General features: G+C 45.1%; 1 protein-coding gene across 1 annotated transcript; it reads left to right on the forward strand.

Annotated features, from left to right (window-relative positions):
- The first annotated feature begins 577 nt into the window (after positions 1-577).
- Positions 578-18,354, forward strand: CMTM3 (CKLF like MARVEL transmembrane domain containing 3). The gene is made up of 5 exons (XM_060254035.1): positions 578-783; positions 10,617-10,772; positions 14,444-14,539; positions 16,181-16,301; positions 18,306-18,354. The coding sequence occupies exons 1-5, from the start codon at positions 661-663 to the stop codon at positions 18,332-18,334; spliced, it is 525 nt and encodes a 174-aa protein (XP_060110018.1). The 5' UTR covers positions 578-660; the 3' UTR covers positions 18,335-18,354.
- The last annotated feature ends 7,740 nt before the right edge of the window (positions 18,355-26,094 follow it).

Consider the following 26,094-nt stretch of genomic DNA (forward strand, 5'->3'; position numbering starts at 1 on the left):
AGCTTGCTTCTGTGTGCAGTCTCTTAAAAGGTGAATGTTTGAATGCGGACAAGGAAGGAGCAGCAGTTTATCCATCACAGCCATATGGCACTTCCATGTACTGAAGCAGTATACCTTTTGGTTACAGAGTGGGCACCAGTTTCATGCCCAGCTTGGTAAAAGTATCTCTTTGGAGTGACGCTGGTTTAAAGGGGATGCTAAATTGATCGGCCACGATAGGGCTCTCATTAAGGGGAGCAAAAATCTGCTTCGTAATCTAACAAAATGCAAGTCGCGGCTGCACCTGCGCTACGTGGATGGTTGTGTTGGGGAAGGAGGAGAAGGTGGCGGCGGGTCTTAAAACTTTGCTCCCTTTTGGCAGCGCGCACAACGTGGCCAAGCAGTCCTGCGCCGGAGCGCTTGGGGAGGAGCAAACAAACAAACAACCCGCCCCAGTTGCCCACTCGGGACTTCGTTCTAACCATCCCCAGATTTGCAGATGCAAAACTGGCTCGTCTCTCTGTCTCTCCCCTCCCCGCTTCCGCAGTCTCAGGATTTCCGTTTCCCTCCTGTTGAAAAAGCCGTCGGGCTTTTCTTGCAAGCTCAGCAGCGCGCTCCCGGATCCCGAGCGCCGCGCAAAGGCAGGAGGGCGATCCTCGCCAGCCGCCCCGCTTCCAAGCCATGGACCGATCCGAAGCGGAAGATCCAGAGCGACCAGCAGCGTCGCAGTCCGGGATTCGCCTGCTCCTGCCCTCCAGGGAGTTCTTGCTGTCTCGCAAGGGGCTGCTGCTGCTAGCCGAGGCGGTAAGGGGGGCGGCGGCGGCGGCGTTGCTGGGCAGGCAAATGATCCGGGGGGCGGGGAGGGGGAGATGTGCTGAACATGAGCTCATCCCGCTCGGCCGGCCGTTTGCAAAAAGCCTCCACCGACCAGGATATCTAGCTATCCCTTCCCGCCGCTGGCTTGAAATCTGCCGGGCAGGAGAGGGGGAAGATCTGGGGCCCCCGCGGTGCAAACGTGACCGCCTGGAGTTTGCAAGATTGCCAGAGCGGCCGTGCCTTGCAGTTTAGCTTGTCTTGCAACCGCCCGCAAAGAATGAAGCAACTCGGGGAGGCGAAGCCAGAATCCCGCCGCCACGCCCACAGCTGGGAAGGGGGGAAAAAAGAATTGAAGGCGAGGAGGGGGAAATCTCTCTGTGCTGGCACCTCCGCCAAGGAGAGTTTTCCGAATGCCGGAGAGCAACACCTCTTAGAAGAGCAACTGGGGGCTCTCCAACTTTCAGATCACGGTGGTTTTGCGGGGGGGGGGGGATGGGCAAGAGGGGTTTGAGGCGGGGCCGTCTTTTGAATCAGATGGGGGGTGCACCTATCCTGTTAAAAAATGTCTGCCCCCAAAGTGTCGCAAGATCACACTTGGCTACCAAAGGTCGTCTAAGGCTAGCGGCTCCTGGTGCTTCAAGAGATAAGCTGCTCCCAGCCCTCCCACTGAAAACAAAGACTTATTTGATTTGCTCTCACAATGGGATGCTTTAGTCCAGAAACTGGCGCAAGTGCTCTGCCTTTCTCGCAACAGTGAGTCACTCACCACAGTGACCAAGGGCTGTCCCCAGACTTAGCAGAAATGGAGCTCAATCAGTGTGGTATTCAGCCAGAGAGTTGGAACCCTTGGATGCGTGGTAGATCTTTTTGGAGTAGCTATTTTTAATTGTTGTTGCCTTTTGGAAGTACCCACTGCTAGTATGCATGCGCAGAGAGCCAAATCCCCACACACATGCCTTTCTTGCATGCCGAGAGGAACATCAGAATGGCAAGAAGAGATCACTGAGGTAGAGGGAATTCTTCCATGTATGGGCACTTGGGTTTGTGCCTCACTGTGGTGGAATGTACTTCCTGTCCTCAGCTCCAGATCTTACCCATCTTCTGATTTCTTGTCATGGGCTTGCAGCTCAGTGGATTCTCTGGTCTTGAAAAAATGATCCACATGGATCCAGATGATTGGCTTCATCCAATAATGTCTTGGGGTGGGATGGTGGCTCAGAAGTAGAACATCTGCTTGGTAAATAGACAGTCCCAGGTTCAGTCCCAGGCATCTCCACTAAAAAAGGGTCCAGGCAAATAGGCATGAAAAACCTCAGCTTGAGACCCTAGAGAGAATTCTTCCATGTATGGGCACTTGGGTTTGTGCCTCACTGTGGTGGAATGTACTTCCTGTCCTCAGCTCCAGATCTTACCCATCTTCTGATTTCTTGTCATGGGCTTGCAGTTCAGTGGATTCTCTGGTCTTGAAAAAATGATCCACATGGATCCAGATGATTGGCTTCATCCAATAATGTCTTGGGGTGGGATGGTGGCTCAGTAGTAGAACATCTGCTTGGTAAATAGACGGTCCCAGGTTCAATCCCAGGCATCTCCACTAAAAAAGGGTCCAGGCAAATAGGCATGAAAAACCTCAGCTTGAGACCCTAGAGAGCCGCTGCCAGTCTGAGTAGACAATACTGACTTTGATGGACCCAGGGTCTGATTCAGTATAAGGCAGCTTCATATGTTCATATGTCTGACCACTGCCTTAGTCACCTTACCCAAAAGAGTAAACTTGCTGCTGAGCTGTTACCCCAAATTGACTGGATTCAAAGATGGTTTTTCTAAAAGGGGTCTGATGCTTGTTTCTTTAAAACATTTAAAATGTCTCTCCACTCCCCGGGCCAGGACAAGAATCAAGAGGTGCACTTCAGAGAGACTTGAGCACAGAGGAAGACAGAGATCAGTTCAGTGTGGTGGAGAGAGAGCAGTGAAGGCTGCATTATCTCCTTCCTGAGAAAATGTGTCAATAAGAAACTGGTAGGTTTACTGAGATCTAGGAGACTCTTGCTTTCGCTGAGAAGTCGACCTGCAAGAGCCATCGCTGTTTGACTCACTGAAAGGCCCATAAGTGATATTGCAGTCAAGAAAGATTTAAAAAAAAAATTCAGCCCAGTAGTGTTTTAAGTATTATGGGTCACCTTTAGAAGAATTCAGCCTGTGTTGATTTCAGATTACATGTTCTCTGTCTGCCAACAGTGGATAACTATTCCAAAGGCATCATAACCAAGAATGTCTAGACTGGCCTCAAGAAATTTGAAATATAAGAAAAGCCCACCTTAGTTTGATGCAAGTCTAAGTTACACACAATTCCTCACCAGTGTGCACGAGCTTGCATCACTGTTAAGAGATGAATGAAAGGAAGACTGTAAACTGTCTTGCGTGCTAACACAGTGCTGTTGAAAAGAAAGATTTTTATTCAAGGCCAGAATTTGTATTTTGTCATCCCAGCAGTCCAGTTGCGATGCAACACTGCTTTATTTTAACGATGGCCAGCTTGTGAAACCAGGATTCAACTCAGAGCCAGTCAAACTCAGTGCTGCTGTGTTCCTCACAGCTGATATCCCAAGCTAGATATATTCATATTTATATATCATGTGAAAACAAGTTAAGGGCTGGATGGGTTAAACCAACTTCAAGCGATCCTGATTCAGATGACCATGCTAACTTTAGTTTATTAAATCCATGAGCCCATAAGGCTGCCTTTGACTGAATCAGACCCTTGATCTGTCAGGTTGTCTACTCTGATTGGCGGCGGCAGCAGCTCTCCGGGTTCACAGGTAAGGGCCTTTCTCTCCTGACTGCCTTCTCTTCTTAACTGGAGATGCAATGGATTGAACCTGGGACCTTTGAAGCCACAGTGCCTCCCAGTTTTGTGTGATCTCTGAATGAAGCCAGAAGGATAATTCTACAGCTACAGAAGAGCACTTCAGTGTGGTGAATTTAAGAGACCAGTGAACCTTTGCAGCCCACTCTTTCCTATGCTGGTCATTTCTTTCAACCTGATTATTCCAACTCTCCTTTCACTTTCCCTTTTGTTTGTTCTCTTGTTTTCTTTCCAAAGCATGACTGAAGATAACTCTAGAAATTCCCTTTTTTTCTCCTGATCTCAGCAAGATCTTTTGTTTTTTTCCTATTTTGTTGTTGTTAGTTAGTTAGTTATTTCAATTTATAGCCTTTCCTTTCCCAAATGGGCTCCAAGCAGGTAACAACAGTCAGTAATACAAGGTTAAAATCAGATATATATAATTAAACAATATACAATCTGAAAGCAATATAACAGTCTAAAAACAAACTCCAATTCTGCAGTTGGTGGTATCAGTTGCCTCCACTCCTAATAATAATAATTGAATTAATTGCCCCATCCCAGCAAGCGCCAGGCTCTGGAGCTACCCTTGAAGATAACCCAGAAACTTCATTACATCCAAACCTGCAAGCTCTGTGGTTTTTTTGCAGGGCAAAGATGTAATAGCAAATTAGGGCTTGCCATGAACCTAGAAGTAGCCAGTTGTCTCACTGTGAGACCTGTCTGTATTCAAGATATGTTAATGTCCAAGGTAAAGCATGGTTTGCAGTTACCCCCTGAAGCAAGCATAGCTATTAACCGTTACTGGAAGCAATACTCCAGGGCTACAAGCAGAAACAGAAGTTTTTTCTCAGCATTCACAGCCTGAGATCCTTTAATGAAAGATGCCAGGAATCTACCTAGATAGCGCTTCCAAAAAAATCTATATAGCTGACATGACTTGTCCAAACATCCTAAATCCCAAACTTCTGTTTGAAGTTACAGGAAAAGGGGGGAGGGAGTTGGGGGGGATTTCTACCTGCAGGAAACTTGACTTTGCTTCTACCTTGCTCTATCTGTGTCTCTCTCTGTCTCTCTCTTTCAGTGTCCTTTCTGTGTCAGAAGCTTCCACCTTGGGGAAAATAATGCATGATGTCAGATCGCTTTCTGTGACCCAATGAAGGCAGACCAGTCTCTGGGAAAGGAGAGCTCCACCTTTGAGTCAGATGTGGTGGGGAGGTAAACATAGAATTAAGGTGGCCAACTTCGAGCAGTCAATAAAGCTTGAACCCAGTTTTAACTGAGGAGAGCAATTATAACTGATGCAGCTGTGTGTGCTTGGTTTTTTATTTTAAGTCTTGGTGAATCACTGTATAGGAAACAAAAAAGTGTAATAGTGAGTTAGAGGTAAATAAGTTATCTGCCCATTCTTACAGTAATCTTTTAAAAAGGGAACTGCTTTTTTTTTTTGCCTTTTAACACACACTATTTAAAGACAGATGATACTCCACATGGCTGGCACCCCCCCTTAAAAGCACTGAGCAGAAATATTTATTGTATGTAGCCAAAAGCCATCACAATGAAAAATTAAGAACCATAATAATGAAAAGGTCAAACAAAACCAAAAGTATAATCAAAAAATGTTATAAGATAAAATACAGACCAAGTAATATTGAATTACAGAAATACAATTACCATTAGACTCAACCATACAGACCTAATTATTTACAAACAGAAGTCATTTTGTAGAAAAATAGATGGTGGAGCTCATCCAGGGATTGTTATGCAGCTGCACATACTATTCAATGGACAAGGAGGTGGAACTCTCAGAAGGAGGAGGTGGAACTTTCAGAAAGGTTCAGGAGCTGCGCTCCTGTGAGCTCCCACTGAATCTGATACCTGCTTACAAATATTGATATACAATGAAGTTATAAACACCAAAAATTAAACCAGTTAGTCATAAGATTTATTTACTGAGACAGCAGTCATGACCTTAATTTTTCTTTTTGCAGCCAGGGTTTTTTAAAGCAATAATGATTACAAACATACAGGAACCGGAAATTGTTACAAGACTGGCAAGTTTACACTAATTTATTTATTTACTTGACTTATGTCCCGCCCTCCCCGCCGAAGCTCAGGGCGGCTTACATTCACAGAGTCATAAAAACCAGTATTGATAACCACTTCTCACGTACAGCTTCTAGCTTATAAATTAGCATCTGCTATGAGAACCAGTGTGGTGTAGTGGTTAAGGTTTCAGACAAGGATCTGCAAGACCCAGGTTCTAATCTCCACTGTGCCATGGAAGCTTGCTGGGTGACCTTGGGCCAGTCACGCACGTTCAGCCTAACCTACCTCACATGGTTGTTGTGAGGGTAAAATGGAAAGAGGAGAATGACATAAGCCACTTTGGGTTTCCCAAAGGTGGGCTATAAATGCAGAAAATAAAATGAAACGGGCCGTGGCAGGTGCTGGAAGTCCCATCCTACTGTGGTCAGTCAGAATCTTCTCTGGATAACCTTCTCTGATCTGTAACCCTGACAATTCCACCTTCCCCCCAGAACATCAGTGTGGGCAGGCAGACTGAGCAGTGACTTCCCTGTTTTTTCTGAATTAGCTTTTAAAACACTGACAACTGCAGAGGCGGCCCTGCTGCTGTTAGCAAAACCTAGCAGGAAGGAAGTTGAAAAGTGAAGTGCCCTCTTCTTCACCCCAAGCAGCAAGGAGAGAAACAGAGATCCACCGTCATTGCTGAATCCATAGCAATGGCCCTTATTGGCACTTCTGGTTTATATAGGGTTGCCAATCCCCAGGTGGGGGCAGGGGATCCCCCGGTTTGGAGACCCTCCCCCCACTTCAGGGTCATCAGAAAGCAGGGGGAGGGGAGGGAAATGTCTGCTGGGAACTCTATTATTCCTGTATAAACAATTTTATTAGTAACATATGGTAGTAGAACTATTTCTACAGCTTATAAAAAAAAACCTTAAGATGAAAGCATCATTCTACCCCACATCTTACTTTCCTCCCACCCCACCCCCCAATAATTGACCCCCGCCAGTGTTATTTTTTAGAAAACAGATATTAAAGGTACCTTTAACTATCAAGAAAAAACAAAAATTGATTAAGAAAGAGGGAAAAAAAACCCTTCAAAAGTTATATTCTTGTCTTAAAGGTCTTAATCTTCAAAAATTGTCCAGTGTCCTTTTATTTTCCACTCTTTTTCTACATATCTTCTGAATTTCTTCCACTCCCGATTAAAGAGTTCTAAATCGCAGTCTCTTAATTTTCTTGTTAGCTTATCCATTTCACTCCATGACATAACTTTTAAAGTCCAGTCCCATTTTTCTGGTATTTTTTCTTGCTTCCACAACTGCGCATACAATGTCCTAGCAGCTGAGAGCAAGTACCATATTAAAGTTCTATCTTCTTTTTGAAAATTCTCCATTTGTAATCCCAGCAGAAATGTCTCTGCTTCTTTTTTAAATTCATATCCTAGGATCTTAGATATCTCTTGTTGAATCATCTGCCAAAACATTTTAGCTCTTTCACAAGTCCACCACATATGGTAGAAAGAGCCTTCATGCTTTTTACATTTCCAACACCTATCTGGCATCTTATTGTTCATCTTTGCTAATTTTTTTGAAGTCATGTACCATCTATACATCATCTTAAAACAGTTCTCTTTAATACTATGACATGTTGCGAGTTTCAGAGTTTTTCGAATTATTCCTTATGGAGATTTATTCCTATAAAAAATCATGGAGAATTGATCTGCGGGTATCTGGGGCTCTGGGGGGGGCTGTTTTTTGGGGTAGAGGCACCAAATTTTCAGTATAGTATCTAGTGCCTCTCCCCAAAATACCCCCCAAGTTTCAAAAAGATTGGACCAGGGGGTCCAATTCTATGAGCCCCAAAAGAAGGTGCCCCTATTCTTCATTATTTCCTATGGAAGGAAGGAATTGAAAAGGTGTGCCATCCCTTTAAATTTGATGGCCAGAACTCCCTCTGGAGTTCAATTATGCTTGTCACAGCCTTGATCTTGGCTCCACCCCTAATGTCTCCTGGCTCCACCCCCAAAGTCCCCAGATATTTCTTGAATTGGACTTGGCAACCCTAGGTTTATAGGCTGGCAAGGGATTTTTTTTTAGCAGGAATGCACAGGAACAGGGCCGGATTAACAATTAGGCCAAGTAGGCACTGGCCTACAGGCCCCCGGTTTCTCCCCTGCTAGCAGCCCTCCCAGCTTGCACGCGCAGCCAGCAACTGAGCCACTCTCTGCCCAACTTGCCTGGTGCGGCTGCTGCTGGCATTGTTGCCAAGTTTGCCTCTTGCCCGCAGCTTTGTCAAAGGGGCTTTTGAGAAGGGGCCTGCAGGCTGCAGTAGGGCTCTGACTCTAAGATAATTGCCTGGGGCCCCACAGGGTTTGATCCGGCACTGCACAGGAACGCAGTTTTGTCTGGCTTGGCATCGGGGTGTGTGGTCTGATATGCAAATGAGTCCCTGCTGGGCTTTTCCCACAAAAAAACCCTGTGTGAAACAATGGTGAAGTTAGGGGTGTGGCCTAATATGCCAATGAGTTCCTGCTGGGGGGTTTCTACCAAAAGAAAAAAAAGCGCCCCGCAGGCCGGTTTGGTCTTGCCTCATCATTTTCTTCTCTAAATGTTGCTTCTAAAAGCCACTTGGACACTTTTGTGTATAACTCTTTGAGATTTACAAGCAGCCCTCTGGCAGATCAGCTTCAACAAAAGCGCCCTTGTCCTGTTAAATGCAAACTCTCCTCTCTCTTAACTCCTGTGTTTACAGTCTGTCCTCGAGACAGGTGTCTTGAAGTCATGTTTCTCCTCTTAACCCCCATCAAGCAGCCATACTGACCCAATCTCCTCAGAGCTTGGAAGTTAAGCGGGGTCAGAAGTGGTTCCTTCTTGGATGGCTGCAGTTAAAGGTGGTTGCTGTGGAGAGGAAAGCAATGGCAAAACCACCTCTGCTCCTCTGCCTTGGAAACCTCAAGGTACTGGGTCAGATGCCACCTGACTGCACACAATTAATTAACTTGGAGGGGCGGTGGCTCAGTGGTAGAGCATCTGCTTGGGAAGCAGAAGGTCCCAGGTTCATTCCCTGGCATCTCCAAAAAAGGGTCCAGGCAAATAGGTGTGAAAAACTTCAGCTTGGGACCCTGGAGAGCCGCTGCCAGTCTGAGAAGACAATACTGACTTTGATGGACCCAGGGTCTGATTCAGTATAAGGCAGCTTCATATGTTCATATATATGTTCAACTTCCATCCAAATCAGTACTGGGGACTTTAATAGGGAGAGAACCAATACCAGTGGGAGCTCTTCACATATCTGGGCTGTAAGGTCAGATGTACTGACTCAGTACGTGGGCAGTGAGCCCATGAAACAGGCTCAATGGGAAGAGCTCTTACAATAACAGTGATGGTGGAAGGGTGCGACCGACATGATCACTGCCAGATCGCATTTGACCCTTTGTTATGTGACTGTCTTTGGAAGATAAGACCCAGGATCCAAAGATTTGTTTCTATAGTCCCATCCTGTTCTGCCTCAACTAAAACAGAGAATTTTGATGTGCATTCAAGGATTAAAGCAGCACATGGATACCGACTGTCCAGATAGCCAGTTGTGGAAGATCAGCTGATTAGGAAACAAAAGAGGGGATTAATTTGGGAAGAGTGAAGGGTAGGCAGGGCTCAGTGAACAAGCCAGATAATCAGTGGTCTTTTCTTTGTGTGCTTATTTGATTTTGTTTATAACTTTGCTTTTCTCTTCAATGGGGAACTAAATTATTTACACCATTCTTCTCCACTTCATCCTAACAACAACCCAGTGAGGTAGGTGAGGCTGAGAGCATGACCAGTCCCCGGTCTCCCAGCAAGCCTCTCTGTGATAGAGTGAGGATTCAAACCTGGGGCTCCCAGATCTTAGTCCGGCTCTCCAAAAACTGTGCCACACTTACATTTCTTGGAATAATAACTTTCAATACAGTTAATGTTCTGAAATTGCCCTAGACATGGTAAAAATTAGAAGTAGAATACTCACCTCTCCTTTCTTTTTAAAGAAAAGAAATTCATTTGCTGGTTCTTAGTTTAAAAGAAAAAGAATGTTATACTACCTCAGAAGTTAGGTTTGCCAGCTATAGGTTGGGAAATACCTGGTGACTTTGGGGGATGGAGCCTGGAGAGGGTGGGGTTTAGGGAGGGGAGGAGCCTCAGCAGGGTATGATGCTGTACAGTCCACTTTCTACAGCAGCCATTTTCTCCAGGGGAACTGATCTGTGTTGCGTGGAGACAGTTGTAATTCTAGGAGATCTCCAGCTGCCACCTGAAGGTTATACAAAAAATAAACACTGTGATGTACTGGCTAACAATGTTTAGTGAAACCTTTTTAAGAGTCATATAATCTTTTTGTACATTACAGTATCGCAATATCCAATGAGCACCCGGATATAGGCTCATTTTGTAAAAAAAAAACTTCCTCAGGAGTATTCCAATTTCCTTCAGGGTTGTCAGCCTCTTGTTATAACTCAGTGTAGGGTTATTAGCCTCTTGTTACAATTCAATATTAATGCTCTCTGCAACATCTTTATTTTCTTCAATATATCTCATTGTGAAATAAACCGTGGTGATTATAATGAGATACAACACAAAGTGGATTATTTTTAAATGCTTAAATGAATGATTTTTGAAATAGTTAATTGTTATTAAGAACTTATTGTGCTCATTGGATGGACCTTTCTTGTAATATTGCAATGTACAAAAAGATTATATGACTGCTAAAAAGGTTTCACTAAACGTAGCCAGTACATCACATTGTTTGTTTTTTGTATTGCCTGTAATATGAACTGTGACTGCAGGTTGTTGGTTTTTACCACCTGAAGGTTGGCAACCCTATGATCTCCTGTGCCAGAAAATATGGGGGACCCCCCCCTTCACACACACACACCCCTTGTGTACAAATAGCAATACTCTTCTATCTGTTACAGGCGCTGTCCTTTATCGTTTTCATCTGCTTCATTGCTTCCAAAGCTTCCTCTTTCTTGACCGTGCCGCTGTTCACGTTGCTGCTGGCCCTGTGTTTCTTCTTTGCGTATTCCTTAAAGCTAAACGAGAAGTTCAAAGCAACCTACTGGCTTTTGGCGGTAAGCGAGCGCATGCAACTCAGCCAAGCTAGACTGGCTTCTTGAGCTGGTGAAGTCCAGCCCATTGTGCATTAGAATCTACAGGGGTGTCTGAGATGAGCTCTGTTTCCTGGGGCATGCCCTCCTTTTAAAGTGCCTTTGCCTCTGGAAAGTTAGTTTTTGCAGGGTCTTAAAAGGTAGTAAAGGTAGTCCCCTGTACGAGCACCGAGCCATTACTGACCCATGAGGTGATGTCACATCACAACATTTTCTTGGCATTCTTTGTTATGGGGTGGTTTGCCATTGTCTTCATCTACACTTTCCTGCCAGCATGCTGGGTACTCATTTTACCAACCTCAGGAGGATGGAAGGCTGAGTCAACCTTGAGCCAGCTACCTGAACCCAGCTGGGATCGAACTCCGGTTGTGAGCAGAGCCTGGACTGCAGTACTTGCAGCTTACCACTCTGTGCCACAGGACTCCTGCAGGGTCTTGAAGAGCTACCTAAAAACCTTTGGCCATATTTCACTGTCAGCCAAGCATACGTGTCGTGGGCAGCTTCGACTCGGTCTTTGATGGTTTTGGAAAACTCCGTCTCTGTTAAATAAGACCCAGTGGGAGATCCGGAGCCTATATACAGCGATTCCACACTGGGCTTAAAGGGAATGTCCACCTGATGTCTTGCTCATTCTGAGCAAGATGTTCCAAAGGCTTTCCTCTTTAAGAACAAAACCCATTTTTCTCTGGCTTAAAGGGGTAAGTGCGGAGCCGAGCTTCACGCATAAGAGACCATGGAGACAGGGATGGTGGTAGGGCCAAGCACTGCTTTCAGAATCATGCAAGGCAATGTGCAGGCATGCACTATCTCTCCCCCGCTCCCCTGTTTAACAGGCTTCCCCCCACCCCCAGTTTGCCTGCTAAGTTGTACTGTAGAGTTACAGCTGAACAAGCAGTAGGGAAAGTTTCTGGGTCACAGGGGGCCTCAGGTGGTCACCCTCATTTCTTTATGGGCATGATGGGGATAAGAGGGGGGGCGGCAGGAGCAAGTGGCACAGGAATGGAGGGGGATTGCTGTTCCCACCTGCTCCTGCATTGCTTCCTCTTGCTGCTGCAATGCCCTGCTTTTAGGGATGGGCAGGGCTTTATTTGTATCAGGAACTCCTTTGCATATTAGGCCACCACCCCCCCAATGTAGCCAATCCTCCAAGAGCTTACAGGACTCTTAGTACAGGGCTTACTGTAAACTCCAGGATGATTGACTGCATGAAGGGTGCAAAGGAGTTCCTGCCACAAAAAAAAGCCCTGGGGATGGGCATTTCAAAAAGACCTAATTAGCAGTCTCTGGCAGCTGATTTGAAGACTGGAAGAATTGCTGGGGTGGGGAGGCAGTGGTTAATTCTTTCCTCCCATGCCCTTTTCTGGATTTAAGTTCTTTCCTCCAATTCTCTCCCTGCAACTTTCACCATGGGCGTAAAAAGAGCCAGGGCTCAATTGCAACCTATACTTTTTCCTGAAGCTTTCGAGATAGTTTCTCAGAGGGGAGGAAAAGATCCTTTCTTCTGTGACCCTTCTCCTGTCTTCAAAGCAGCCATGTGCAGTTTGTGATTATGCTCTGTTTTTAAAGTCACAGATGTCCCCCCTCTTTATATTAACCCTTCGCTCCTTGCATTCTTCAAACCAGCCACTAGATGCTGCTGTTTTTCCAAACAAAAGCACAACTTTGGCAGGGAAGGGGGAATGCAAAGCCAAGCTCCAGTTCAAATTCCTCCAGGATTGGTTGGCGTTCATCATTTTCCATCAGCCACTGGATCTGTTTAACTAGCAGAGGCTGCGGAGAGGTACAGCGTCTCGCAATAACTCTGGAAAGCAAGCGATCTCCAGTGGAACCCTGAGGAATCTTGCCTCTCTGTGTTATATAAAAATTAATTAGTTCGCCTGCCTTCATTTCCAGTGGCACAGCATGCAGCACAGGCCCTCCAAGATAGTTTTATAAAAAAAAGGGAAATCTCTGAACACGAGGTCCTATTGAAAGCATATGTGGAAAGTCCCAGAATAACACGCATTAATGACCTCTTTCCGACCTCCAAAGAATTTCGGTTCCCTGAAAGATGCACACATGACAATAACCTCTGTTCGAGACTGACAGAAACCTAACTGTGTGCCGCAGCCAAGAAAACACTGCTGTATCACATAAGATCTCTATTACGATTGCTGCTTTAAAAACAAGCAAACCGATCCCAGTTGACTGGCTTTTCCAGAATACCCATTGCCCCGGTATAACAAGGGAGATTCACTTGTGGGCTTCCACATGTTCAGCGGATGTGGGAAACAAACAGCTGCATTGTGACGTTCATCTGTGCCCCTGTGGACATCCTGGCTGTATCTTCTGATGATGTGAGCTAGATCAAGGCCAGTTGTTTCCACCCACTGCCCAGGCCTCTTTGGAACAAAGCTGTCTCCCTCCGAAAGTCCATCTTACCATCACGGGGAAAGATAATAAAACAGTAATAAGGAATATAGAAGTAATAAGAAACGCGTGCCCCGACCTGGATGGCCCAGGCGAGTGGAATCTCGTGAAATCTCAGAAGCTAAGCAGGGTCAGCCCTGGTTAGTCCTTAGATGGAAGACTGCCAAGGAAGTCCAGGGCTGCTACACAGACGCAGGCAATGGCAAACCACTTCCAAACAGCTCTTGCCTTGAAAACCCTATAGCAGGGGTGGCCTAACTTGCTTAATGTAGAAGAAGGTAAGATATTGGATTTGTATCCCGCCCTATATTCTGAATCTCAGAGTCGTAGAGCGGTCACAATCTCCTTTACCTTCCTCCCCCCCCCCCCACAGACACCCTGTGAGGTAGGTGAGGCTGAGAGAGCTCTTACAGCAGCTGCCCTTTCAAGGACAACTCCTACAAGAGCTATGGCTGACCCAAGGCCATTCCAGCAGGTGCAAGTGGAGGAGCGGGGAATCAAGCCTGGTTCTCCCAGATAAGAGTCCACGCACTTAACCACTACACCAAACTGGCTCTCTTAATGTAAGGGCCACATAGAATAAATGTCAGATGTTTGAGAGCTGCAAGACATGAATGTCAGATGTTTGAGAGTCAGGAGGAGGGAGGGGGAGGGAAAGAAAGCAACTTTAAATTCATTCTCCCAAGCCCCAGCTGGCTTGGCAAAGTGATTTAAAGAGACAAATACCTTCTCCAGTCCGGCCAACGTGACTGTGGGTGCTTTGAGAGCCACATGATATGTGTGAAAGAGCCACATGTGGCACCTGAGCCACAGTTTGGCCACCCGTGCCCCATAGGATCGCTATAAATTGGCTGCAACTTGGTGGCACTTTCAACTAGCAGTTTCTACAAAACTGATTGGTAGAGGTTGCTAGGGCTTTTTTGTATCAGGAACTCCTTTGCATATTAGGCCACACACACACTCCTGATGTAACCAATCCTCCAAGAGCTTACAGGGCTCTTCGTACAGGACCTATTGAAAGCTCCAGGAGGATTGGCTACATCAGCAGTGTATGGCCTAATATGCAAAGGAGTTCTTTCTCCAAAAAAAAGCTCTGGGGCCTGCCTGTCAGCCTCTCCACTTGTGAGCTGAGAAAATTATTAAAGAAACAAATAGTCAGCAATGCATGATGCAGTTTGGAAAGTCCCCTCCTTCAGTAGATTTTAGACCTCTTGCTTCTCTTCCAGTATTTCTTGTGCTGCGTCGTTGCCGCTGTTATCTACTTCGCCATCTCGATTGCCGCGGTCTCCAAATACTCTGATGGGGCAGCGAAGGCAGCTGGAGTAAGTGAATGGGGTTGAACCCTTGTCCTCCATTTGGAAACGGAGAGAACAGGAACAGAACAGATTCTCCTGGGAACGTTTAGATGTGGATGGTCTTATGAAACATGAGACGTTCTGCAGAGTTGACAAAATGCTCAAAAGATAAAGTAAATGGATCTCCCAAGATTTTTTTTTAATTTGGTAAATAGTAGCTTTGGAGGCACCAAATTCAGATGAGGCAAATTGCAAGGTGGGGATTAACCCTTTCCTCCCACATGGTTTTCTTGCCATCAGATTCCCCACCCCTACCCCGTGAGGCTTTTGCCCCACTGGGAGCATCAGTGAACACAGGAAGCTGCCTTATACACAGCCAGACCATCAGCCTGTCGAGGTCTCTAGCTGGCAGTGGCCAGTGGTGGAATTCTAGCAGGAGTTCCTTTGCATATTAGGCCACACACCCCTGATGTAGCCAATCCTCCAAGAGCTTTCAGGGCTCTTAGTACAGGGCATACTGTAAGCTCCAAGAGGATTGGCAGCATCAGGGGTGTGTGGCCTAATAGGCAAAGGAGCTCCTGCTAGAATTCCATCACTGGTGGAAGTGTTTTCTCATCACCTGAGCCTTTTGACTAAAGATGCCTGCCAGAGACCAACATAGGGACCTTCTGCACATAAAACAGATGCTTCGCTGTTGAGCCATGGCCTCTTTTGAAAACCTGGTTCTCTTCCCCCTACCCATCCACCCAAGTGTGGCAAATAACAGCCAAAGGGGGAGGGCCAGAAGTTGCAAGAAACCCCCAGGTGAGGAGGAGTTCACTGCCCCATGCTACAGTCCAAATCAGGTGCCACCCTCCCATTGTGCTGTTTCAGTGATAAAAGCCACTCAGAAGGTCCCCTTACAGATCTCCCAGCATCTTGTATAGTGCTTAGACTAAGAAGGGAGGGAGGACCCGTTGAAAGAGGCCAAGATGCTACTTCCAAAGCCACTAGAGCAGGCCTTAACTTTTAAACAGAAGCCTGCACAGGCTGTCTCAAAATGCTTTGCTGTTGCTGTCCCCGCCCCTAGACACACACACAGAGTAACACTGCCATACAGCAGTAGTTCTAGTGAACGTCTCTGTAAGGCCTGTGGAGGTATCAGCAGGGAAACACGTGGGGCTAGAGTAGCCAATGCTAGAAGGAAAAAAAATTCTAGCTCAGCAAGGTATATTGCAGGGGTGTCGAACTCATGTGTTATGACATAAATGAGACTTTGTCGGGCCAGGCCATGTGTGTACCTATTTAAGATTAGATAGCAGAGATAGAAACTTCATAAAAGACACAAACACAATTAAAGATTTTATATCTCTCCTGTGTGATTGAGGGAACTGGGCAAAGGAAGCTCTGGCTCTTTCCCTCCTCCCTCCCCAGGGGATGAAGAGGGAGCGAAGCCTCAACCAATAGAAGGAAAAGAGGCTTGGCTCAGTAGCTCTGCTGTGCTCCTGTGCAATTGAGCAAGCCTGGCAAAGCAAGCTGTGACATAGAAGGAAGCAAGAGAGAGAGAGAAGAAAGCAGACTTGCTTGTGGGCCTGATAGGAACCCTGTGGGGGCCTGATCTGGCCACTGGTGTATGGACCCCTGGTGTATGGCTTCATACTTTCAGAAGCTGCATCTTCTGTTCTGCAGGTCTTTGGCTTTATTGCAACCATCGTGTACGCCATCGATTTCTACATGACCTTTAATGGCCTGGTGACATCGCTCAAGCAAGGGGATTCTTCCGATGCTCCTGAGCAGCACAGGTCAGAAGGTGGGTAATAAAACCAGCTTTGCATAGCCGCCATCGCCACCCTAGGGAGAGCCCATCAGCATTGGCAGTGGTCCAAATGGATGCATGTGTGTAATGTAATCAACAGGACAGGACTGGGTATACGCTCCACCTCCAGCACCCTAAGCTTAGAATAAATGACATGCGTGCAATTTAGCATCGGGAGTTCCAGATTGTTTTAACTGAAATGCTCAGATGTAACAGTAGGGGGAACACAGTATACCGTAAATATCCCAAAACAAACACACCCAAGAATCTGTATTCAATAATGCTACAAAGAATATACAATGTACAAAGAAATATATTCAACAAATTCATACAATACATTGGCACAAGCCTTGCTATAAAATGTCTCTTTGCAAGAAAGTCCTTCCAACCAAGCAGTCTCTTTACTCAAGCAGTCTCTAAATGATATTCAATGTTGTCTTCAAATGAGTATATATTCCTGAAAACAGTAGCCTCAAAATATAACTCTACACAATTTCCAGATTTTGAAGCATGTTTCAGTCCGTGGCCCTTCATCAGTAGGTCTTATTTTATTATTTTTATTTGTATTCCACCCTTTCCCACGATTGGGCTCAGGGTGGATAACAACAAAAGTTAAAACAATTAAAAACTCCAAGCTAAAACCATACATTTGTTCCAAATACATATAGAAAGAAGTTTGTACATAGCTTCCTTTCAGGGTCCCGATTAACGTTACTCAGCTTTACAGCTTCACATGGTTCAGAGTTCGAGTCTTATCCCTCTTAATGCTATCAGCCATTATTATATTATATATAGGATCCTGTATGAATTTGTTGAATGTATTTCTTTGCACATTGTATATTCCTTGTAGCGTTATTCAACACAGATTCTTGGGTGTGTTAACTGAAATGCTGGCATGCTGATAAAGAGGGAAGACATGGCAGTGGATCATGCTAGATGACACCTTGGGAGATCTGTGAATGGAATTCCAGAATGATTTTACGGACAAATTGCAGTTGACACAGACTGAGGCTGCTGCATAGCTGGAAAGGGGGCTTCTTCCTGCATACTATTTTCTCAGTTCTAATGATTTCCTAGAGCTACTGGCAGAAACCTGCATTCCTTATATGTTTCTCTTAATGGTGTAGATCATAACAGTAGGGGCTGTTAGAAAAGGCAACACAAGGGAAGGGGTTAAACCTCCATGGCCCAATCCAAGTCTAGCAAAGTCACATACAACTTATGGCAGCCTTATGAATGAACAGTTTCCAAAATGTCCTCTTGGTACAAACAATCTTGAGAGCCAGTTTGGTGCAGTGGTTAAGTGTGCGGACTCTTACCTGGAGAACCAGGCTTGATTCCCCACTTCTCCACTTGCACCTGCTGGAATGGCCTTGGGTCAGCCATAGCTCTGGCAGAGGTTGTCCTTGAAAGGGCAGCTGCTGTGAGAGTCCTCTCAATCCCACCCACCTCATAGGATGTCTGTTGTGGGGGAGGGAGATTGTGAGCCACTCGGAGACTCTGAGATTCAGAGTGGAAGGCAGGATATAAATGCAATATCATCATCATCTTGCAAACTATCCTATCTGCCTAGTACTGCTTATATGGCTATTGCCTTAAGCAGAGGGGTCTTGCAAACTAAAGGCTGTGCTACATCGAGTCAATCAGTCTCATGCTGGACCTTCCTCTTTCCCTACCGCCTTCAACAACATTAAAAATGCAGATGTATTTACGGGTCTCTCTACATCTCCTAGAGGAGACAGGGCTTGCCGTGCACCTTCTGCAGTTCAATGGAAGTGTGTATAGGGAGCCAGTAGTAGTTGGGACAGCTGGTGCCAGATGAAGACCAGTCAGATTATTTGTGCAGGAATCATACAGCAAAGGACTGCTCCAGTTTATAAAATGATGATGCCTCTATGGGCCTCTTTGTAAGTAGAAATTCTGCCCAGGCTTCCTCAGTGCACACAAATAAAGCAAGCCTGCATCTAACTTTATTCTCCATGCCTTCTCTCTTTTTAGAGGATGTCTCTGACTCCGATTCAGACTAAAGTGCAAAGCCATCGAGGAGGCAGGATTCAAGGATGTGCTCTTGTAACCTTTCCATGTGTGTGTGTGTGTGTGAACTTTCTTCCTGTAAGTGCGGGGAGCCTCACCAAAGCCAAGATCAGGGATCAAGGGAAACTCGAACATTCCCATCTCATTGGAACATCCTCGGGAGCGCAAGATCTGCTGGTGTTTTGCGCCTAACCATGATTGTCTTCTGCATTTCCTCATTCAGCACTGCAGCGGATGAACTTTGAACCTAGGTAATCTTTTGCAATCAGATTCATTATATAAAACAAAGGCTAGGTGTGTGCACGGTTGTAGTGTGCAAGCACGGCACAAGGTATAGCACACTACACTTAGCCTTTTGTAAACGTTTGTAGTCTTTTTTTTAATCTCAAAAAGTACAGGAAAATAGAAATACTGGATCTGCATTGGCAACAGCTATTTTTGGTAGATACAAAAAGGAGATACAGGTAAATCTGTGGTTACATATACATGGCACGCCAATGCAAGTAGCCGATCTGATGCTGTGTTGTTTTTTTTCAAGGAAAAGCAGCTGGGGAAAGATGAACAGAGAAGTGGCTGTACCCTTTTTGTGCCTTCTGCTTCTGCACCCCAAATGTTTCACCCAGTTGTTTCCCTTGGACAGGGTGCCAGTTGTGTATTTAATAAGTTCAAACATGTGCTTGGAACCAGATTGGAAGAGGGGAGGCAGCAGGGGGGTACTTGGAGTAGAGATATGGTAGACTGGGGAGCAGTAACCCCTTCTGCTTCTCTGCTTTACTCTCCAAGCTGTTTAAAATGATAAGAGGAGATTGGATTTATACCACACCTTTTACTACACAAAGGCATCCCAGAGAGGCTTACAATTGCCTTTCCCTTTCCCTCCCCACAACAGGCATCCTGTGAGGTAGGTGGAGCTGAGAGAACTCTGACAGAAACTGCTCTTGAGAGGAACAGTTCTGTGAGAACTTGTGGCTGACTCAAGGTCACAGCAGCAGGTGCATGTGGAGGAGTGGAGAATCAAACCTGGTTCTCTCAGATAAGAGTCTGCACATTCAACCACTGCACCAAAAAGGCTCTCATATAATGGCATCGTAGTACATGATACCCTCTCTCATGTTACTTCCAGTGGCCAGCCTGCAAGGCTGGCATGTATTTGATGCCCTGCCATGTTGCAACCAAAACTTTGTAGCATAGTATGATTTTGGTTATAGGAAACTTCTTTATGCTTTGGTCTAGTTGTCAAAAGGGAGGAGGGGTAGAAACACATGCTTTGCAGAACATTCAATCAAACCACTAGAAGGATCTCCAAGAACAGTGCTGGGAAAAAGAAAACCCTCCCTCTCAACCTTAAAAAACCAGACAGAGTATATATACGCTTTGCCAAATGGCCCAGCGGTCAGACTGAGCATAAGGCATTCTTGTTGGCTCCAAGTCTAACTTGCAAACGTTGCAGCAAGAATAAGGTATTAGCAGTGATGGAAATAATTCAGTGCTTCAGAATCAATGAGCCAGGGCTGCCCAGTTCCTGCCCATCCTCCATTATATCCCTAGAACTTCTAACAACAAGGAAGTGCAGATCACAGGCATGACAATCCAACACATCATCCATCCCAGCAGTATATAGAAAAACATCCCCACCACCACCCGTGAAGAAGCAACGAGACCACTAGGAAAACTCGCAGTATTGTTTTGGAAACAAGCTGCCCAGAAATTGCAGTGCCTTTGTGGACAAGGATTGGCTGGTTCCCAAATGGTTCTGCACCAACAAGCACCTCGGCTGTGCCCACGAGGGCTGCCTTCAGAAAGGGAAGACCAGGAAGCCGTGCTAAGTCAGGATGTAAGCTTCCTTTCAAGTACCGTGTTGCTTCTAGAATACAAAACGTGCAATTGTTGCAGGGAGGCAGAGCCATGTGGCAGTAGCTGTTGCTCGTCCGAGCAGCCATGTTTAAGTGCCTTACAGGAAGGTAGCAAAACAGGTCAGCTGCAGACAAGGAATAGGAACTCCCAAGCTAATGGAAAAATACTTTGTATATAACCCCCAACCCACAGTTATTGATGCTCAGGCATCCTGGAAAGTGCCATCAGGTAGCAGCTGATTTATGACATCCTTAAATGGTTTTCAAGGCAAGAGACAAACAAGAGGCGGTTTGCTGTTGCCTGCCTCTGCGTAGCAGCCCTGGTCTTCCTTGGTGGTCTCCCACAAGTACTTAACCAGGGCTGTCCCTGCTAAACTCCCAGAGATCTGATAAGATTGAGTCAGGTTAGGACAGCAAATTGTCCTGCTCTCAAGCCTTCAACAACATAATATCCTGGAGAAGACGACTTGGATTGGGGAGAAATTTTCTTATAGTTTGTACCCTAAACAATCTCTTATAGTCCCCCAGCTAACTAGCCATAACAACAGAAGGCAAGCAAGGGAAGGCTGTTGCCACTGCTGGTTTGTGGGCTTCCTGTAAGCATCTGGTCGGCTACTGTAGAGAAACTGAACTAGACAGATTTTCGCTCTAATTGAGCAAGACAGAGATAATTGCTGTTTTAATGTGATTTCTAGAGAAGTTTTGTATAAGCAGCAAAACAGCTGCGACAGTTGGCTGTATGGATTCAGAGAGATCGACAAATTACATCCCAGTGAAGGGTTTTAAAAAATACATTGCAACGAATTACATCGACTACCCTTTAGTCTCGAACTCTTGCTTAGAGAGATAAAAAGGAGAGTTTTGTTTTTCTTACTAGGAGATTACTGTTAAAGGGAACTCTGGAACAATTGTTATTGATTAGGTACAGCATTTATCACATATGCTAAATCACAGTGTATGAAATACCAAGTCTTGATAGATACAAAATAGGGCAATATATATTCCTGACATTTCAGTGAGCTGCTAGAAGCTGGCTCCTAGCAGTGCACGGGGGTGCTTTTCAGGAATGGCTTGGCTCAGTAACGCATCTCGGGGGAGAGCAACAGAGCTTCCCTAAAGAGCCTGGCACTTGGATGAGATCATTAAAAGTCCTGGCGCCTTCTCAGGAACAGGCCTTTGGAACACTTCAAATGAATGTATTATATTTATACCTCTTTTTACCGGCATTTCAATGTGATATTATAATAATTGTGTTTTTTTAAGTCTGTCTCATACGTTGAACTTTTTATATATTGCATGTTAAGTGGCACATTGTTAATGCTGGAATAAACACCACTGACAAGAGGCTGAATCTGGTTTTGGAACAGTTTTTGTACAGAAGGATAACGCGCAACGGCATACAGCTCCCTCAGCTTCTTAGAAGAAGAATGGGGGCGGGCGGGGGGGAGCAGAATTGTTTCCTGGACAACTGGTGTTTTGTGTGGGAGATTAGCATCCACTCTTGGATGGAACGACAAGGGCATTTTGTAAGTCTTCAGTGGTACATTTTTAAACTCATTAAAACAAAGTTTCCCCAAATGAAGCCCTTCAGGGAAATAGTCCAGCTTTTCCCCTTCTTCTTTTGAACTATAAATGTATTGAAGTTCAAGGGAGAAAATGGTTGGCCTGCGGCTGTTCAGTGAGCATTTGAGGGGGCCATGGCTCAATGGTAGAGCATCTGTTTGACATGCAGAAGGTGCCAGGTTCAATCCTGGGCATCACTTTCTAAAAATATCAGGTACCAGGTGATGTGAAAGCCCTCCATCTGACCCCCTGGAGACTTGCTGCCAATTGGAGTAGACTCATACTGACCCTGATGGACCAATGGGACTGATTCAGTATAAGGCATTTTTGCATGTGTTCATGGCTGAATGGAACTTTCATCTTAGATCTCCCCAAGTTCAACACACTAACCCAGGGGTGTCAAACATGCAGCTCGGGGGCTGAATCAGGCCCCTGGAGGGCTCCTATTAGATCCCCCAGCAACTGGCTGTCATCTGCTTTCTTCTCCCTCTCTTGCTTCCTTCTGCATCACAGTTTGCTTTGCCAGTCACATAGCACACCTACTGAACCAAGCCTCTCTTCTTTCTATTGGCTGAGGATCCTCCCCCTACTGGTTCTCTGGGGAAGGAAAGAGCGAGCCAGAGTTTCCTTTGTCCAGTTTTCTGGATCGCACAGGACATACACATAGGATGCACCATTAAGACCAACAAAGTGCTAATGTTTTAAGCATGTTTTAAGTTTTTAAAAAAATCTTTGTATTCGTCAGTGTCCTTTATAAACTTTATATCTGCTACCTGGCATTACATTTTATGGCACACATGGTCTGGCCAGACAAGGTCTCATTTATGTCAGATCCGGCCCTCATAACAAATGAGTTTGACACCCCTGCTCCAACCACTACTATTCTGAACTTCATCAAGATATTCAGCACAAGGGCAAATAATAACAACTCACTCATGGCAAAGACAATGCCAGGTTTTTAATCTTATCCATTTATTAAACAAGTCCTTTACAATGATTCCAGACTATATTGATTAGTGTTCAGAAAAACTTACAATTTCCTTACATACAAAAATACAGATTTTTTTAAAAAACACTGAAAACAGACATGTACCATCTGAACTTCTGTAAAGTTCAATATCTCTGTTTATTTAAAAAAAAAGAACAGGAAAATTAGCATGAGACATTTTAAGTAGTAAGGTATGAAAAAAAGTTTGTGCCAATATACAAAGTAAAACAAAGTACACCACTTAAGAGGGATTTAAAAAAAAATCAAGCAGCGATTTAGTAATTGCCTTCAATATCACAATAAGTAAAAAAATCATTACAATCCTTCATTTGGAAATGTATAAATGTTTAGTAATATTGCAAATAAAAAAGAAGTGCATGGAAAATGATGTGTCGCCACAGGTAATGGTGGAATTGGTTTGAAAGGTTCACAGCACAAGAAGGAGTCCTCATATACAGAGCTGGAGGGTGCCTTTGCACAGAAAGGTGCTTCCATCGGTCTAGGTCAGTTACGGAAGGGTGGGGACAATACAGGGACAATGCAGAACAAGAAGGCCTCATGATGGAGCTTGATGGTATTGTAGATGGCACTGGCCAAAATGCTTCCCCCATCTGTTAGGCTGCTGGGGAGACTAGTGGGGAGTTAGAAACACCACTGCTGTTTGGGTCAGGTCCACTGACCTACGACAGCCAGGCTACCATTGATCACAAAGGACCCACTTACAGAGGACTGGAGAATCTACTTCCTGGGTGGATCCCACACGCCAACACACCAGTGATACAGCAGAAGAAGGTGGCAGAATCCTAAGGTGGAAAAGTGAACTGCACAATGTCTGGTTGCAGTGGGGCATGGCATATTTGAATGATCTTCCACAGGGAATTTTTGTACAAAAGGCCCAGCAGCAACTCATTTGTACATTAGGCCACACCCCCTGAAACCAAGCCATCTGGAACTGAGTTCCTGTGCATTCCTGCTAAAAAAAAAATCCCTGGCCTTCCATGTTTTTTCAAAGTCCTTGCAAGTTTAAAAAAAAAGAATGCCAGAGGTTAAAAGTTTCAGCCCAGCTGTTCCCTGGTATGTTAAGTGTTTACTTGCAGAGAGGTTTTCATGTAAAGGAGCATGCAAATATCTCTCTCTCTCACACACACACACAGGGAAGTGGTACAATCCATTCTACCATCTCAGCATGTGCAGAGTGCCAGGCGGAAAGAAGCGTGTCAGGCCACATGTATTGATGGTTCTCATGCTTCTTGGGGTAGCCCATCCGGCATCACATGGTGCCCATGGGTGCCATCATGCTCACTGGCACTTACTGTTGCCTACGAAGTGGCTTTTAAAAGTGAGCAGAGTTTCTGCCCTGTAGGACTTCTGATTGGCTGTGCAGATTAAAATGCCATCATTGTGGCAGGCGGCTACCACCACAGTGTTGATTCTATTCTCTCCTCTTCACAAGTATTTTTTTTAAGTTTTTTACTCGTGTCTTGCCTTTGGCAAGAGTGTGTGTGTGTGTGTGTGTGTGTGTGGCTCCACCTTCTATGGCAGCCATTTGTGGTTGCACCCACCACCCTGTATCACAATTCTAAAAATGCCCATGGGCTCAGAAAGGTTGGGACCAAAGCTCCCTCTAAGCTGTAGAGATTTGTAAGCAAAAATTCTACTTCATGAGCTACAGGCATTAAAATTGTGAGTGAGAGATCTGGCTACTGCATAAATTAAGTTTGCTCTGGGGACATCCTTCCTGACCTAAGACAAAAATGTCCACCAATCATGGGAAAGGGCAGAATATAAGCCTACCAAATAAATGTGAGCCAGAAGTTAAAGAATTTGTGAGCTAACTCACACTAACTCAGCTTAGAGGGAACACTGGTTGGGACCCCCAGTCTACTGTAACAGTGAGGCTGCAAACTCTGGAGCGCTAGGGGGGAAAAGCAAACCCTATCATGAAAGTAAAATAAATTACCATGGAAATCTCTGTATGATAATTACACCATGTTGAAGGTAGATGCTGTTAGCCCAAAACTACTGTAAAAACTAAGTGCAGCAGATAATAAAGAACAGCAACTTCTTTCTCCGTTCTCAGTACAAGGCCCAAGCATTTCAGCTGGGTGGTTTTCTGCCCCCCTTCAAACCAAGTGTGCTTGGTATGGTAGCTTTAGGCACATGATTGTAACCACAGCTATTTGGAAGTACATACATGAAAGTCCACAAGACAGGCTTTCAGGAGCCAGGCTGTGGATTCTCCAGCCCTCTTCTCGGCTTCACAGGAATGTTTGAGTTATTTCACAGCACACAATAAATTTAGAGAGAATAATTAAGGGCAGCTGCAGGCTGACAAAAAAATAAGAACTAGATTAATTCTACCTAATCCAAGCGCTGGCCAATTCAAAATGAGTTCTGGATAAACCAAAAACGGTTTCTGCTGGCATTCTAAGCCTCCCGTCCTTGACAAGTTACCTAAATAGAGCGGTCTAAGCAAGCAGTTAACATTCATTTTCTTGTTTTCATACAGAGCATTTTTTTAAAAAATAAAGATATATACTACATGACTTTATATTTGAAATCCAGATTTCGATTCCCAATAGCACATAACAACAAGCTTTCAGAAGTCACAGATACTGCCCTTAAAGAAATATCACAAATACGAGTCAGCCAGCATGCCATGAATTCGGACTAAACTTTCCAATGGCAGAATGGAAGGTCACCAGTCTCCATGAAATGCTACTCTTTGTGGATAGGGGGCCCTGAGGAATTACATTGGGGGGGGGGGGGTAGAATCCTGCAGCAGGAAGCAGGAATTGGTGGAAATTATCAACTTAGTCTGGGTCCAACCTGGTATTTCTAGTTGCAATAGTCTGGTTGTGTGAAACTCTCGTTTGGAGCACGGTTCACTTAATGGAAGGGGAAGCAGGTGATGAACTAGCATCCCCTGGAACTGAGTTAGATTACTAGCCTCTGCTTTACTGGTTTTAAGAAGCTCCTCAAAAGCCAGATGTGCAGAAATGACCAGTATCTAGAATGCTCCTAGTGAAAAGGTGATGTGTTCACTCAGGTAGTAGCATCCCTGTTTGCAAAGCACTCCCCCAGGCCAGTCCTAAAACAGTTTACTAGATGTCCCTCTTTTGCCACCATGTCTATCGCACCCCACTCAGGACCCAACACATTATACTTTGTGACAATGTACTAGGGTCTTTCATCAAAGGGTGCATACTTGTTGCTAAGTATGGGGGTTTATGTCACAACAGCACAAGAGGATTTTAGTGCACAGGCCAGTGAGAGGCCCAAAGTCTCCATAAAGGCCAGTGTTTTAACACAAACAAAAACACAGCAACCCATGGGTATAAAAATAGTA

The sequence above is a fragment of the Heteronotia binoei genome, chromosome 14, assembly GCF_032191835.1.
Source record: "Heteronotia binoei isolate CCM8104 ecotype False Entrance Well chromosome 14, APGP_CSIRO_Hbin_v1, whole genome shotgun sequence".
Lineage (NCBI taxonomy): Eukaryota > Metazoa > Chordata > Lepidosauria > Squamata > Gekkonidae > Heteronotia > Heteronotia binoei.